The 15,220-nt window shown below is 40.4% G+C and overlaps 1 protein-coding gene across 1 annotated transcript in view; it reads left to right on the top strand.

The window, feature by feature from the left end:
• Positions 1–15,220, top strand: part of ARHGEF28 (Rho guanine nucleotide exchange factor 28) — an 84,977-nt gene that overhangs the window by 36,954 nt on the left and 32,803 nt on the right. The window contains exons 9-21 of the mRNA XM_058044442.1: positions 569–680; positions 4,961–5,000; positions 5,540–5,663; positions 7,005–7,137; positions 7,515–7,570; positions 9,063–9,114; positions 9,643–9,790; positions 9,900–10,021; positions 10,898–11,038; positions 11,502–11,752; positions 12,650–12,772; positions 13,166–13,283; positions 14,163–14,417. Of these exons, the coding sequence (XP_057900425.1) occupies positions 569–680; positions 4,961–5,000; positions 5,540–5,663; positions 7,005–7,137; positions 7,515–7,570; positions 9,063–9,114; positions 9,643–9,790; positions 9,900–10,021; positions 10,898–11,038; positions 11,502–11,752; positions 12,650–12,772; positions 13,166–13,283; positions 14,163–14,417 (1,675 nt within the window). The remainder of the gene's footprint in view (positions 1–568; positions 681–4,960; positions 5,001–5,539; positions 5,664–7,004; positions 7,138–7,514; positions 7,571–9,062; positions 9,115–9,642; positions 9,791–9,899; positions 10,022–10,897; positions 11,039–11,501; positions 11,753–12,649; positions 12,773–13,165; positions 13,284–14,162; positions 14,418–15,220) is intronic.

Here is a 15,220-nt window from a genome sequence, read left to right on the forward strand (position 1 = left end):
TATTTAAGTATAAATGATGTATCAAAAATTAGGGGATTTCCTTTCAGGTTTTGTTGTTGAGATATTTGGTAAGTGGAAAATGTTTTCAAATATGATAATGATTAAAAAAGCAAAAAACAACGTAGAGAAAAGAAAAAGAGGTCAGCTCCTTTCTTTGGAAACTCTGACATCAGTAATTACTAAGGCATGGCCAAAGTCTCCATGAAATGTTGTTCAAGTATTAAAGTAAGATCAGTGCCTTCCTTGGTAAAAGGAGATAGCTTGGTCATCAGAAATAATGGCCAGCAATACTGTGTGGATGTCATCGGTTACCAAATTGGAGAAGAATGTAAGCTTTCTTTTTTTTTCTTAGTCAAACTTGCACCCACAACTTATTTCCTGTAGCGTACAAAAATTTGTCATGGTGAAAGTATGGCAGACTTCCTAGGAATTCACATGAAGTTGTCAAAAATTCAACTTGAAGCCAAGAAAATTGATGCGACTGGTCAGTTGTTCCTGATTTATTTTGGTTTTGTTGCTGATGCAGTTCAAAATGACACAAGATTTCATTTGCTGCAATTTCTCATAGGAATGCACAGTGTTTGGAGTTCGGTCACGCTCCTATTCCTACTCCTCATCCAAAGGTGTGGTGGGAAGACCTCGCATTCCTCGTGATTTTGGAGCTGGGGATTCAAATGGAGGTCAGTTCTCTGGCTTTACATTATTCAATACCTGCCTACTTCAGGCCCAATGCTGATGTTACTTTACAGAGCTCACCAGTGTGTATGTTTGGTAGCTCCTTCAGGGCTAGTAGTAGCTACTAGATGGTATCTAGTAGCTACACCATCATCCCTCCATTTTCTCCCATCTGCAGTCCCATCATGCCCCCATGATACAGCAATTGTCCTTGACAGGGCATACAAATGGAGAGAGCAATAGCCACAGAAATGAATATAGACAAGGGCAATAATCCTCTCATTGGAAGATCCTTACCCTAGCCTCCTGCTAAGTGTCTGACAGAGACCAGGAGGAAGCCCGGAATGATACAGAAGAGGCATCAAAGAGGACAAATGGTTCCAGCTTCCCACAGATCCTAAGCAATCTCTGAAACACAGGTGGGCTGTGGTACCTTTACAGGCTGGGAAGTAAAACCCACCCACTTCATCAAGTAGAGTCAGAGATGTCTCTGAAAGAAGTTTGTAATTTTTTATGACTTGTGTCTGACATGCTTTATTTCCAGACACATAGTTTCATGTTTAGAAGACAACACACACTTTTCTCAGTAAGGATATGGGTTATATTTAAAAAAAGCCTGTCCATTGCCATACTTCCAGCTTGTTTCTCACTCCATTATACCCTCAGTTTTTCGCTAGAGACAGGACATGTAAGCCACAGTGGACAACTGGAGAAGTTTTGGATGCTGTACAATTGGACGTGTTCAAGGCCAGGTTGAACAGGGCTTTGAGCTGCCTTGTCTAATGGTGACCTCTCTGCCTGTGGCAGAGGGGTTGGAACTAGATAGAATAATCTAATTAAGATTGGAAATTACTCCAAGGTCTACCCATTCAATGAGGAAATTCTTCCTTCAGGATGTCCAACCTGAACCTCCCTTGAAGCAGTTTGAGGCCTTTTCTCTTGTGCTGTCACTTGTTGACTTGGAGAGCAGGCCGACCCCCACCTGGCTGCATGCTCCTTTCAGGCAGCTGTAGAGAGTGAGGTCACCCCTGAGCCTCCTTTTCTCCAGCCTAAACAGTCCCAGCTCCCTCAGCTGCTCCTCATATGACTTACTCTGTAGAATCGTCACCAGCTCTGTTGCCCTTCTCTGGACATGCTCCAGCCCTTCAATGTCCTTGGACTGAAGGGCCTAAAACTCAACACAGGATTCCAGGTGTGGCCTCACCAGTGCTGAGTGCAGGGGGTCAATCCCTGCCCTGCTCCTGCTGGCCACAGCATTGCTGATCCAGGCCAGGATGCCATTGCCCTTCTTGGCCACCTGGGCACAGCCTGGCTCATGTTCAGCTGCTGTCACCAGCACCCCCAGGTCCTTCCCAGCCACTCTGCCCCAGCCTGTGGCACTGCCTGGGGTTGCTGTGACCCAAGGGCAGGACCCAGCACTGGGCCTTGTTGAACCGCACACCACTGGGCTCAGCCCATGATCCAGCCTGCCCAGATCCCTCTTCAGAGCCTTCCTGCCCTCCAGCAGATCAGCACTCCCATCCAGCTCAGTGTCTTCTGTGAACTGACTGAGAGTGCATTTGATGTCCTCATCAGATCAGTGTTAAAGATACAAAACACAATTGGCCTCAGTGCTGTCCCCCTAAGGAACAGTGTTGCTGACAGACTCAAAACTGGATATAACTCCACTCACCACCAGTCTCTGGGCCCAGCCGTTCAGACAGTTTTTTATCCAGCAGAGTGCACCTGTCCAAGCCATGAACTGCCAGCTTTTTCAGTTGGCTGGGCCTGATGACCTGGTTGTTGTGTATGTGCCTGTCATCACTCTCAAGATACTCTGTTCCATAACCTTCCCCAGCACTGAGGTCACCAAGGTCAGGCTGACAAGGCTGTAGTTCCCCAGATCCCATTTCTGACTCTTCTTGTAGATGGGCACCACACTTGCAAACCTCCAGTTATCTGTGGTGTCCCTGGTTAAACTAGGATTGATCATAAGTGATATAGAGTGGCCTTTCTAACCCTAACCACTCTGATTCTTTGACATTCAATGTGAATGAAACATACAAAAAGTGTGAAAATGTTGTCATTAACTTTGAAAGCATTTAACAACTTCAAAAACTGTTGGAGGGGGTGAGATACACAATGTCTGCAGGCTTCTTTTTTCCTAAGAAACTGAATTAAGCAGTGCAGCAAATAACTTCTATCATGTTACTCAAACTCACGGTATGATTTCATGTCACCTTGTAAGGAGGAGCAAGTATTGCAGCCTGCAGGATGCAGCTATGTTGTATTTTCATCCATCTCCTAAAGTATTTGTAAGTATTTATATTCAACGCTTTAGGTGAAAAGTCTTTGAAAAAGACTAGAAGAAAAAGATAGAAGCTCACAGAATTAAAAGCTAGCAGAATAGTAAAGCCCTGTGTCATGCTTAAAGTTAAAACAGAATTCCTTTGACACCGCAGCTGAGGGACTTTCTTGGTGTCACAACCCCTTAAGTTTCACCCAGACATCATTACTTGCCCTGATTTGATATGGGCTTGAGTCCATTTTCTTTTCATTCTTTCTCATCTTCCTTCTGGGACTGTCATTGTTGGAGAAGGTGGAAGCCCATTCTTGTCCAGACTTTGGAAGCAGGGTGTTCTACGCCTGCACCACAGATGCAGTATAATGCTGGGAGGGAGGGTGGTGGTTTGCTGAGCTTCCTGCTGGCACTTCCTTCCACCAGCACCTCCTGCACTGTGCCTCTTTTTGTCAGCATTTTCCAAGTATGGGAGCATTGAACACAGTGTTTGGCAGCTGGCAGTGGTGATTACTGTGTGAGGCAGGCACACCTGTGCTCACTTTGAGCAGTTTTATCTGGGTGTGTAACTAGCCTGGGAACTTGGTCCAAGAAGCTGGCTTAGATAGTTCATCCTGATCTCTGTAGACTGTAGCAGGATTATGTCTGGGCCTGTGCAGGAGTCTGCACGTGGAAGACCTCCCCCTTCACCTCTGCCTAGCTGCCAACACTTTGGACATCTTGCTTAGGGCTTAGCTATGCAAGAAGGAGATGCAGCTGCCCTTGCACATTGCAAAAAAATCTAAGCTAAAGCAGATGAATTCAGAATGACAACAGGACCTTTTTTTCCACACAATATATGAGGAAAAAAGAGGCAAACCACCATCCTTTTCTTGTGCAAACTTTAAAACATGCTCAGGTTTAAAACATATTACCTGCCTTTATTTGAGAGGGTTTTACCAGGCTGTAACAGTAAAGGATTTGTGCCTGCTCTGTAGATGGTGTGCTCATGAACAGAGGTTCATTCCTCCTCCAGGCCCTTACACTCTCCAAGTCTCAGCTCCACGGTGCTGTTTTGCATGAGACATCTCCTATGATTATGTGGTGTTGGTTTCTTACAGAAACTTCCTGTGGTATAGATTGTGCCTGACAGCTAACTGAAATGCCCATTTTGTTTTGCTGCCTCTTTGGTAAATATTCTAGCTCTTGCTAACCTGATGTCTGCATTTCTCTGAAGAGATGTGGATTCAGCAAAGAGTGTTTAAGCCTGTATCTAACTTCAAAGAAAGCACAGTCTGGTGCTTTGACTTAGGCAAGCATGTATCTTTCTGAACTGTACCTGTGGTAGCTTTGCTAAAAACATCTGCAAAAGGGAAGTGGCTTTTAATTTGAAAATGGTAGTGTTCTCTACAGTTTTGGGCTTATTTTTGTCCAAAACAACCCAACTGAGTTGTTTTTCTTTTATTTTGCTTTTTAGAGAGCTTGTGAAAAGTATTGCCTTGGGTCATGTGTTTATAGGATTGTAGAATTGTAGAAGACACAAATTTGTAGAACATTGAACATCCTAGGCAGTACCTAAGGTAGTAGTATTCCTCTTTGTGTAGAAGGATTTTTTTTTAAATAAAGCTGCATAAGATATGTAGCTGCAAATGATAGAATAATGTCATTAAGATATTTTATAACAAATTATATGAAAAGCAAAATGAAGGGAGAGTCATTCAAGTCTATGTTGTTAAGAAAAACAAAAGAAATAATTTATGCTGTTCTTAAAAACAGCATAAATTGTTTGCAGGGACTGGCATTCAGTGATACCCTTCTCAGTTCTGTCAGAGCCTGTCATCTAAAAGCTTAGTAGGAAGTGGTCTTAACCTAGAAAAAGGTGTTTCTAATGTATGTATGCTTTTGCCTTCCTGATTTTCAAATGACATTGCAAACCCTCCACGGTAGCCTTATGGTGGAGGTTGTGAGTTTGAAATGAGCCAGATGAGCTTGCAGTGTGAGTGCCCTGTGGCTGTTTGTGTCTTGCAGAGCGTGTGTACAGCCTGCCCGAGCAGTGCCGGGAGCAAAGGTACGGGTGCGTGTCACGGAGAGCCGGCAGCAGGTCTGTGCCAGAATGCCATCTAGGGAGCCCTTGGGCAAGAGGCCTTCCTTCCACATGGGCTTTGAGCAGTGGGGTAGAGGCCCCTGGCTTCTGTGAACTCATGCTTAAACCGTGTGCCAAGCTCAACCCAGCTCTCACCGCACGCGTCCTGCAGCAGGGATTTACTGGGATGTGCAAAGCAGGGATGGGCTGCTGCCTGCTGCTGGGGCTCCTGTCCACTGTTGGAATGTCCAAACCACTGCAGTAAAAGCTGGGCGGCTTTTGATACCAGCTGTAACATAGGCAAGCTTGTTACACATTGCACAGGCAGAGTGCTTATTGGCAAGTGTTACTTCTTTTTGTATAGGAAGAGCAATCTTTTTCATAATACGTTAAACCCACAACAAAGCATGTAATTGTAAATGTTAGGTGAAACAAGCACTGTCTGGATTCTGCTATATGTTAATTAAAGGAGTGTTGCTGTTAATTAAAAGAGTGAGGAACATCTTTTCACTGGTCTGTTTTAGGATACAGGAAGAGGGATGGAATAAATATGTTGTACCCTCAAAAAATGAGTCTGAAAAATATAAAGTGAGTCGGACTTTCAGCTTTCTGATGAACAGGATGACCAGCACACGGAATAAAGGCAAGGTAATTTGGGATTCATGTCCATATTATTACATATGATTATGTCACTGTAATTAAGTGTATTATAGATGGAAGCTGATTTTTCATGTAAAGATAAATTGTTTATTACAAAACCACAAAAGTCATAGGAAGACTCTTTTCACTTTTCTTTTTTTAAATTTAAAACACGTGCAGGTTACCCTGAAATGGCATTTGTATTAAAAACCAACTTTGCTTTGATGTCATTAGGAATTCTGTGTAGTGATTTAGCAAATATTTAAATGTATGAGTTACATTTAAGAAATATTTTCTTTCTTAAATAAAATTAAGAGATATGGGCCTGTTCTTGGAATTGCTCTCAAGACATAATTGAGTATGTAAAATTCTACATTAGGATGTAATTAGTTGAATTTGCCTTATTTGAAGTTAATGCGAATTCTTGTATAAGTAAACAATGAATAGTGTTAAAGAGTTTGAGAATTGAGGCCTGCACAGGCGAACAGTCCTACTATAGAAGGTAGATTACAACACTGTAACTTAGTTCTAAGGCATATTAATTTTAGATTAATGACATCAGTCAGCAGCTCGAAAGACAGGCTTGGCCTCCAGGCTCTTTCTGGGTGGCCTTTTGATGGCTTTGCAGGCTCCCTAGTATGCCCTCCTGTGCCCCAGGACAACCTAACAAACACAGATGTGAAGGTGTTTGTCTGAGGCAGTGCCTTCAGGAGTGTCAGGGCTGACCATGAACATGTGAACATATATGTCTGGTTGTGCAGCTTGTGTCTGAGGGTTCTCCTAAGGTATAACAGTCAGTAACTAGAAGTATAAGCTGTATACCAACTAGGGTAGTGGAAAAATAGGCAGAATTTATTAAATTTTTTACCACTCATTAAAAATAAGTTGTTTCTAATGTCTTCTAAGATCTAAAGATAACTTTTCTAAATTTGCATAACTGCACCTCTATCTGCAGAGGCATGAGCTATATACATGTGGAAGATATATACAGTGCGTACAGTGAATGATCAGCACTTCTAAAATTTTGTTTCCTGTCCCTCCTCTCTTTTTAGATTTCTAAATGTATTTCTGCCAGTCTTCCTTGATAATGCTTCCAGGCCTAGCTGCCAGTAAAAACAAGGCCTATGTGATTTTAGAGCTTTAGCAGTATTGGGTATAAGAGTACAGTATGCTGTTGCAAGTCTTCCAGGACAGGGACTAAATATTCTATTATCATTTGGTTAGATAAGGGAATATTTTTTTTTTATTTTTAAGATTGAATAATTTTTATTTAAATATTTATTTATTTATTTATTTATTTATTTATTTATTTATTTATCTATTTTCCTGCCTCTGTTTTTGGGGATGAAGACAAAAAGTAAAGATACCAAAGATAAGGAGAAAACAACCAGGCACAATTTTACAAATGGGACTTTCCCAGGAGTTATCCCATGTATGGTCTGCGAAAAGGCCCTTCTAGGAAAGGAGTCACTGCAGTGTTCTTGTAAGTAGCTGCTGGCTTTTACTTGTGCATTTACAGTGCTCTAAGTGCTGTTCTGACATCCTGGTTCAGTGTGATGTTTGAAACCTTGTCATCATTTGGATGTACCTGCTTTATGTAATGAGCTGAGGTTGACAAGGGAGAGGGAGGAAGGACAGCAGGTAACAGATTCAGAAAGACGTGTTGATCTCCTAGCCCTAGCACATTAGGCAGAAACTTCCTTCTAGCCTATATCTGTACTCAAAGAATCCTGAGGATCATTTTAATAAGTGAATATCGAGTTTTCTCTGAAAAAGGGAAAACTGAAGCCTCAGAGTACATTTTCTGCAGACTGGGGACCTTGTTTGGTGCCAGGCTTTGAAACATACCTTCTCTTTCAGATTGCAGTGTGATTGTGCATAAAAGCTGCAAGGAGTGCGCTCCTGTGTGCACCAAGGTAACATCCTACACTGATCTTACTAGAGGATACTTGCTTTCCAAGGGGCTGGAAACAATGAAGGAAAAAAGAAAATACACTTAGGCTGCCCAGACCAAGCGTCTGTGTGTGAAGGGCTGCAAGGATGCTAGAATGGCTAATGTGAGCAAGAGAGCAAGCACTGTTTGCTCTGTGTGCTTGAATAACAATTTTTACTAGGGGGTCGAAAAACAGTTTCACAAAGTGTTTGTATTTTTGAAGCTCAGACTGTGAAACGGTGTGCCTGGATGGTTACAGAACTGGTTGAAAAGAAAGGCTTCTCAAAACCTCGGAGAGAAAGTGCCCTTGTGTAGGGGGGGGATTTCACATGTTTGGAATAATGGAAAGCAGAGATGGAAGGGGCTCTGGCCGGTGACCTCATCTAGCTCCCCACCCTTGGGCTGGCTCACTTCTTGGTAACAATTTGGGCAGACGTTTGCTCTAGGTAGCAATTTGGGCAGATGTTTGTTTCACCCATTCTGGGAAATCTCTGGGGGAGGAGACTCCACAGCTGCCTGCCTAGGCAATTGCTCCCAGTGTTCAGCTGCTTCTGAGCAGGGCAAAACCAGCACTGGAGCTGATGGATACTACCTTAACAGTTAAGAAGGAATGCATGCATGGTGAAGTTATCATAACAAAGGCATAATCTTGAAAACCAGGTGTAAGGCTACTGCCCTCAAGCAATAAAATGGGACTCAAAGAGAAATGTGCCACAATGATGCAGGTCATTTTTCACATTTGTGGAGCATGTCTTTCTGGTGTAGCTGGGTTTTGCATCATGGTGGCTTTCAAGGAGAGCATGATTCCATACTGATTCTACAAGCCTTAAACTGTACGTAAATCAAGCAGGTTTAATTTTGTTTATAATTTTCATGTCATGGTCTTGCACTAATTTCTGGGAAACTTTAGGCATTAAGACTGCTGAACTGACAGCTTTGGTTCCTGGGGATGGTGGGTTACTTGCAAGATGACACAAGAGCCCACAACTCATCTCAGCAAGAATGCAGTGCAGGAAATGTTCACTGACACACCTGAAGTGAAGTATATGCCCAAGTACAGCAGGCTTTTAGTACAGATTTTGCAAAAGTCCCCTTTGGAAGGGGGAACGGTTCTGCTTTTGGTACCCATGCTTCAGATAGTGTACTACCCAAATACTTTGATCTTATTTGAGTATGAAGCCCTGAATGTGCACTTTTCTTGCAGCCTTTGCAGCCAATACTCATATAGAGAAAGTAGAATGTTGTAACTCAGTCTGCTTAGCAGAAATAGTTATGTATTGTAGTACAAATAATATCCTACTTTGAATATTATTATCTATCAGTGACTAATAAAATTAGTTATTGGAATTAATTAATACCATAATTTAGGACCACTTTCTTGTAGCCCTTTGTGTGATGGTGTATCTGAATGAGTTACTGACTTGACTGTTAAATATATTATCAGCTATGTGATTTCAAAAAATTCTTTTTTTCAGAAATCCCAGGAGAAATACCATAGTAGAAACAAGGTCCAAGTTGGTGTAACAAGTAGGTATAAACCTAGCATTTCTAAGGTAGGCCTTGATTAAAAATCGTGGGACTGACAGCATGAACTTTCCCATGTAATTTCTCTGTTTCTAATTTTTCTTTCAATATCTGTAAGAAAGGGCACATCCTTTCTTCTACTAAAGACACACTCGTCTTCTATTAAAATGAGTATGAATTTACTATACCTTCAGTGAAAACAACAAAAAAAGTAGCCAGTTCTGTCTACGTCATTTATCTTGTGCACAAGTATTCATACACCTATAGAGGATGTATGATTTGAGATTATTTCTTTATCAAGTGATAGTCACTCTGGGGCTATTCCATATTGCCTACAGGCTTATTTTTATATTGTGTGATAGAACATTGAGGTCATGTACCTTGGCAAGTGGGCATTCTTGATGTCTGATGTAGGTCAATGTGAACACCAGATAGCATCTCTCAGTATAAGTGTGCTGTTGGTGACATACGCTGTCAAACAATGACAAACTCAATGTTTCTCAAAATGTTGCATTGTGCTTTGCCTCGCAGATTCCCTGCCTGGAGACATTTCACAGATGGTGCTGTCCTCAGTGCATCCTTCTTTCTCAGTGCCTATTGGACTGTCTCCTGGAAAGAGGGAAGCCTCACAACAGCCCTACCTCTTGTCCAAAAGTGTCCCCAGTGCCAGTTTGGAAAGGTAGAGGGGCAGATGCCAATGGACTATGCTAAATACATCCTTCAGGATTTCTAGGAAGATTTAAACCATGAAATAAATGTGGGTTTTTGTAATTTTATTTCTGGTCTAGAAGAGCTACACAATTTTCTGGACAAGACTCTGAGACTAGCACCTGGAAGTCCAAGTCACAGTCTGAAGAGATGTTACAAGCATTAGGGACCTTTTCTTCAATGGATGCTTTTATGATGGAAGGTGAGAATATTGCACAGATGTTGCACCTTATAGCTAGTATTGGAAAGTGAAAACCAGAAACACTCCTTAGCTGATTTAGGAAGACACTTCATCTTCTAAAAGAAGAGCACTTACTTTTGATAATTACATTTGCATCCCTCTTTACAATGATGAAATCAAACACATTAATCTTAAAAATGAACTTTTCCTTTCTTTCTTGTAACTAACTATTTTATAACTTTTGGAATATTTTAGTATGCTATTACCATTTTAAAGTAATAGGGATAAATGTACTGGCATCCTTTCAGAAACAGAACAGTAATACACTTTTCTTTTGCACTCATCCAGATAACTCTGTTGACAGTGTCCATTGCAAATTGTAAACCTGCAACACTTGTATTTCCTCAGTAGCCCAAATTCTTAACTCCTGATAATAAGCTGTGCTGTTACAATAGCTGCATAGCCTTATGAAGCAAATAGAAATTGATTTTTTGTGTAGCTAGGTGTGAGACTGAATTTGAAAGCTGAAGGGCTTTCACTCACGTAGGATGGTGCACATACCACTCACTGGACATCTGGTATTGGAAATGTTGAATTTTATTTTTAAATTTTAAAAGGTTTATGCAAGCAAAGAGTTATAAAAATGATTTGAGGAAAGAAGAGTGTTTTTTACCTATTCTCCTCCCCTTCTGTCGCAAAAGCAATTCAACACTTTGGTAATAGTATTCACATCTGGCAAACTTTGCTGTAGTAAAGACAATGCCAGCATTTGCAGAAGTCTTACCTGTGATGTTCATCTGTGTGATGTGTTCCCTATATGAATAGATCTACATGTGCCAAGGGACTTCCCTTACTCTTTGTACGTGTGGTGTTAAAGAAATACAAATTTTGTCATAGATGATGTGGATTTGTCTCAGTGGACTGATCTCTGCACAGATGCAGAAGAGTTTGAGGCAGACTCCTGGAGTCTTGTTGTGGATCCAATGTTCTGTAGCAAGCAAGAAAAGGATGTCGTCAAGCGGCAGGATGTCATATTTGGTCAGTATTTCAAAGCTGTGTGTAAGTTTAAATGCTATTTGGTGTATCAAATAGAGAGGGAACCTACATGGTTTATGGCCAGAAGAATGAGTGCTTCAACTCAAAACAATATGAAGGTTCAAAGAACATTTTTATCGCAAAGTATGTCTCCTAAACTAAGGAAATTTATAGTAGTGGCTACCAGAGACATACCTAGCCTGTTCACAGAATGGTTGAAATTAGAAGGGGCCTCATCTGATCCTCAGCTCAAGCTATTAAAACCACAGCATGTTCAGTGGGATACAGAGAGAATTGTGTCAGAGCCAGATAAATTAAGTCTTCCTGCTGACATAATTGATTAGGTTTGAGGCTCACACCCAAAAAGGAGTTATGACTGTGTATTTGATAGAGTAAATTCTGTCTTATAAGGTGTGCAGAATATTCAGGGGATTACTACACTATCCTTTTTTCTTTTATACCACAGAGCTGATGCAAACAGAAGTACATCACATCCATACCCTGTTCATTATGTCTGAAATATTCAGGAAGGGGATGAAGGAAGAACTGCAGCTTGACCACAGCATAGTGGACAGAATATTCCCCTGCTTAGATGAGCTACTGGAGGTGCACAGGCAATTCTTCTGCAGAATGAAGGACAGGCGGCAGGAATCATGTACGGCAGGGAGCGAGCGTAATTTTGTCATCAGCAGAATTGGAGACATCCTTGTGCAGCAGGTAGAAGCATCAGTTCTGTTAATCCTTTAAGTGCTCAGAGTTCCAAATTTAAACAGTTTTTTTACTCCAAAACTTCTGTGGGCAAGTAGACAATTATGGTTGCTCAAAAAGATTCAAAACCTGTCCTCCCCTGATTATTTCAGGGTGAAAGAACAATGCGAAAAGATATCATTATTGTGACGTAGCTGTGTGAACTTGGGGTGAGTGGCAAGGGAAGTGATGAACTTGGTCATGTTTGCAGTAGAAGGCTTCTGTCATACTACGGACTGCAAAAAATGGAAGTAATGGATTCACTTTATCAGCTGAGGAGAAATGTGAAGAACTGATGATGGAAACTACCCATAAATTTCGTGCAGTAATCTGGCATCCCAGATCAGTTACATCCCAGGATACTGCTCAGTAAGGAAGGTGTGGTTGCAGGGTGTTTCCTGTGGCTGAAAAATAGCTAACTGATGGCTTGGCATTCACACCTCAGTTCCTTGTGAAAGGGAGGTGTCGCTTTTCACCTTCTGTCAGTCTTTTTTAACTCAGCTAAATAAAGAGCTGAGATGTTAGTTTATCGAGGAACAATGTGGAGATGGGACAAAAGTAAATGAACCTCAGAGGGTTGTGTTTGAAAAGAGGTGAAGGAAATGATGTTATAATGTTCTGGCTGTTTCTGGCAAGAGTACAGTGTAGGTTGCTTGTGCTCTCTCCAGCCTGCGTTCCTCTTCTTGCTCCTAAAAACAGCTAGCATATTTTCATTCTGTAGTGACAGGCCTACAGACAGGTTAGTGAAATTCAGAGAACTTGATAAACCCTTAATGTAAAAGTTCCCAATTTGTACAAAATTCACTAGTTAAAAATCTATCCTGTTAGATAGAATGTTGAGCACAATCCACTTATGAATTTCTTCAGTTTTCAGAGGAAAATGGAACTAAAATGGAGAAAATATATGGAGAGTTTTGTAGCCATCAGAAAGAAGCTGTTAATCTCTTCAAAGAGCTGCAACAAAACAAGAAGTTCCAGAATTTTATTAAAGTAAGTTAATGTGGAATCATGAGCACTACTGACAAAGTGCTTATGAAAAAGTTGCATAGCTATTACTTAGATTTAGGGTTGGAATTATATTCAGTAACTCACTTTAAATGGCTAATAAAAATGGCAAAAGTTTTTTTTCTCCTTAACTAGTGAGCTGATAAATCATGGTTTTCTTTCAAATTTTAGAATGCTTTGGCATCCAGTGTGTATTACACACCTGTTCCTGTTACAGTATGCCTCATCCCTCAGCACAGCAACTGTTCCTTGGGGATGGTTCCAATTACCCAGCATTTGTTTTAACTTATTCTAATGCTTTTAGATCATATTTCTTATTAGTCAATTGGTGGTTTAATATGCATTTACTACCTAAGGTATATATTTACATTTGTGCAGCTGAGAAATAGCAACCTGTTGGCACGACGCCGAGGAATCCCTGAATGCATTTTGCTCGTCACCCAGCGAATCACCAAATACCCTGTTCTGGTTGAAAGGATATTGCAATACTCAAAAGGTAAATAAAAGCTAAAGTGTAGCTTCATGTCTGAAATCCTAGCAGAATTCTAACATAAGGAATTTGCACAGCTACAATATCAAAAAAGATTAAATTTACTGCTCTGTAGAGATACAACCAGGGCAACATAAATACCTATTGTTCAGGCAAATGTCACCTGAACAGGGCTGTCTGGTCTATATAGGTCTTGTCAATCTTCTAGGTGAAGATTTCTGATATTCCAGCCAGGTAGGCCATAGAAGTCCAGAAGAGCATACTTGTTTTAGGAAAAGACCTTGACTGAAGTATGTGAACTAGCTCAGATACATGTGTACCTTTGGAATTTATTCTGGAGGAGCTTTTTCTAAGTAGGGCTGGGCAAACATTTTGTAAATTACTCTCTGTTTTTTCAGGCAAAGCTTGAATGCCCTCTGGAACTTAGTATAACTTTTTACAATTACTATTAACTTACAGATATTGCCCCCTAAATGGGCAGTAAATACGCATTGTAGAAAGTTGCATATACAATGCAAATCCTTTGTACTTGCAATCCTGTTTCAAAGGTACTTTGTTTAGCCAGAAAAATAATATGCTATATGATTTACTTGGCCACTGATTTATTTCTTGAGCGCTCGCCTCTCATAAATATGTCAGAAACTATTCAACGTGGTTTTTTGGCTAATGAATAAATCTGAGGTACTGGCCATCTTTTAATAGGTGAGTAAAAGGTATATACCTCTAATAATTCTAGTAAAATGGTTGCAAGGTTCAAATTTAAATTGATAAATTTATCAATTGAGTTTTGCATCATGCTGATTGTTTCTAGAAATCAAGGAATTATATCTTCTCTTGAACATGGTGACTAGTGTCACGTTGTTTATTTTTTTTTGTTTCATACAGAAGGAACAGAAGAACATAAAGACTTGTGCAAAGCCCTTAATCTAATTAAGGATATAATAGCAACAGTGGATTTGAAAGTGAATGAGTATGAGAAAAAGCAAAAGCTGTTGGAAATTCTCTGTAGAACTGAAAGCAAAACATACACAAAGCTGAAAAATGGCCATGTTTTTAGGAAGCAAGACTTGATGAGGAAAGAGAGGATACTTCTTCATGAAGGCTTAGTGTATTGGAAGACAGCGACTGGTCGATTCAAAGGTATTTCATTTGAGCAGTAAAGTCCTTTAACTCTTTATTTGCAAATAACATTCAAAGACTGGTTGAAGAGTGAAAATACTTTCTTGTGCTGTATTGAAAATAAGAATGTTTGAGGTAATGGTATTGCCAATTCTGGATGATCAGTTCCAGAAGCTGTGAGTAAACTGTGTAAGAACACAAATTCACATACAATACCATTTGCATTTCTTCTTCCAATCCCCTCCTTCAAGTTTTTTGTTTTTCAATTTCATTTCATAATATAATGTTTTCACTTGTACATTTTATTGTTCGCAGTATTTGCCATTGAAAATAGCTTATTAACAATTCAGTGGTAATGAGACATCCGTAGTAGAAAAGAAATTCTGAAGCCACAATTGGCTGGAGCACAATTTTTACATGCGAGCTCAGATTTTGATTTTTGGTGTTAATCTTGTATTAGGGTTTGGGCTTTTTTTTAGGAAAAAACACTAGTACAGTTTTTGCTGTACAACTTTATAAAGCTGTCTGTTGATCATTATTCTAGAAATGCTTTTACCAGTGTAATACTGTGCTGTGAGTTACAGCACAGACAAAGCAAGGTTATGTAAGAAAGTCTTTGTCAGGCTTAGGGAAGTTGTACTGCTGGTGGTGCAAGGATTTATTTTTTCCCTGGGCCTGTTGCAGCATGGTGCACTGTCCTGGGAGATATCAAGCAGGGATGTGCAAGTGCTTCATGCAGACCATGGGCTAATTCAGATATTTCCTGTTTAGTTTGCTGTAGGATTCTACAAGATATTTCTTCATCAGGGCTTCTCCCTTTATTT

The sequence above is a fragment of the Melospiza georgiana genome, chromosome Z (assembly GCF_028018845.1).
Source record: "Melospiza georgiana isolate bMelGeo1 chromosome Z, bMelGeo1.pri, whole genome shotgun sequence".
Taxonomy (NCBI): Eukaryota; Metazoa; Chordata; class Aves; order Passeriformes; family Passerellidae; genus Melospiza; species Melospiza georgiana.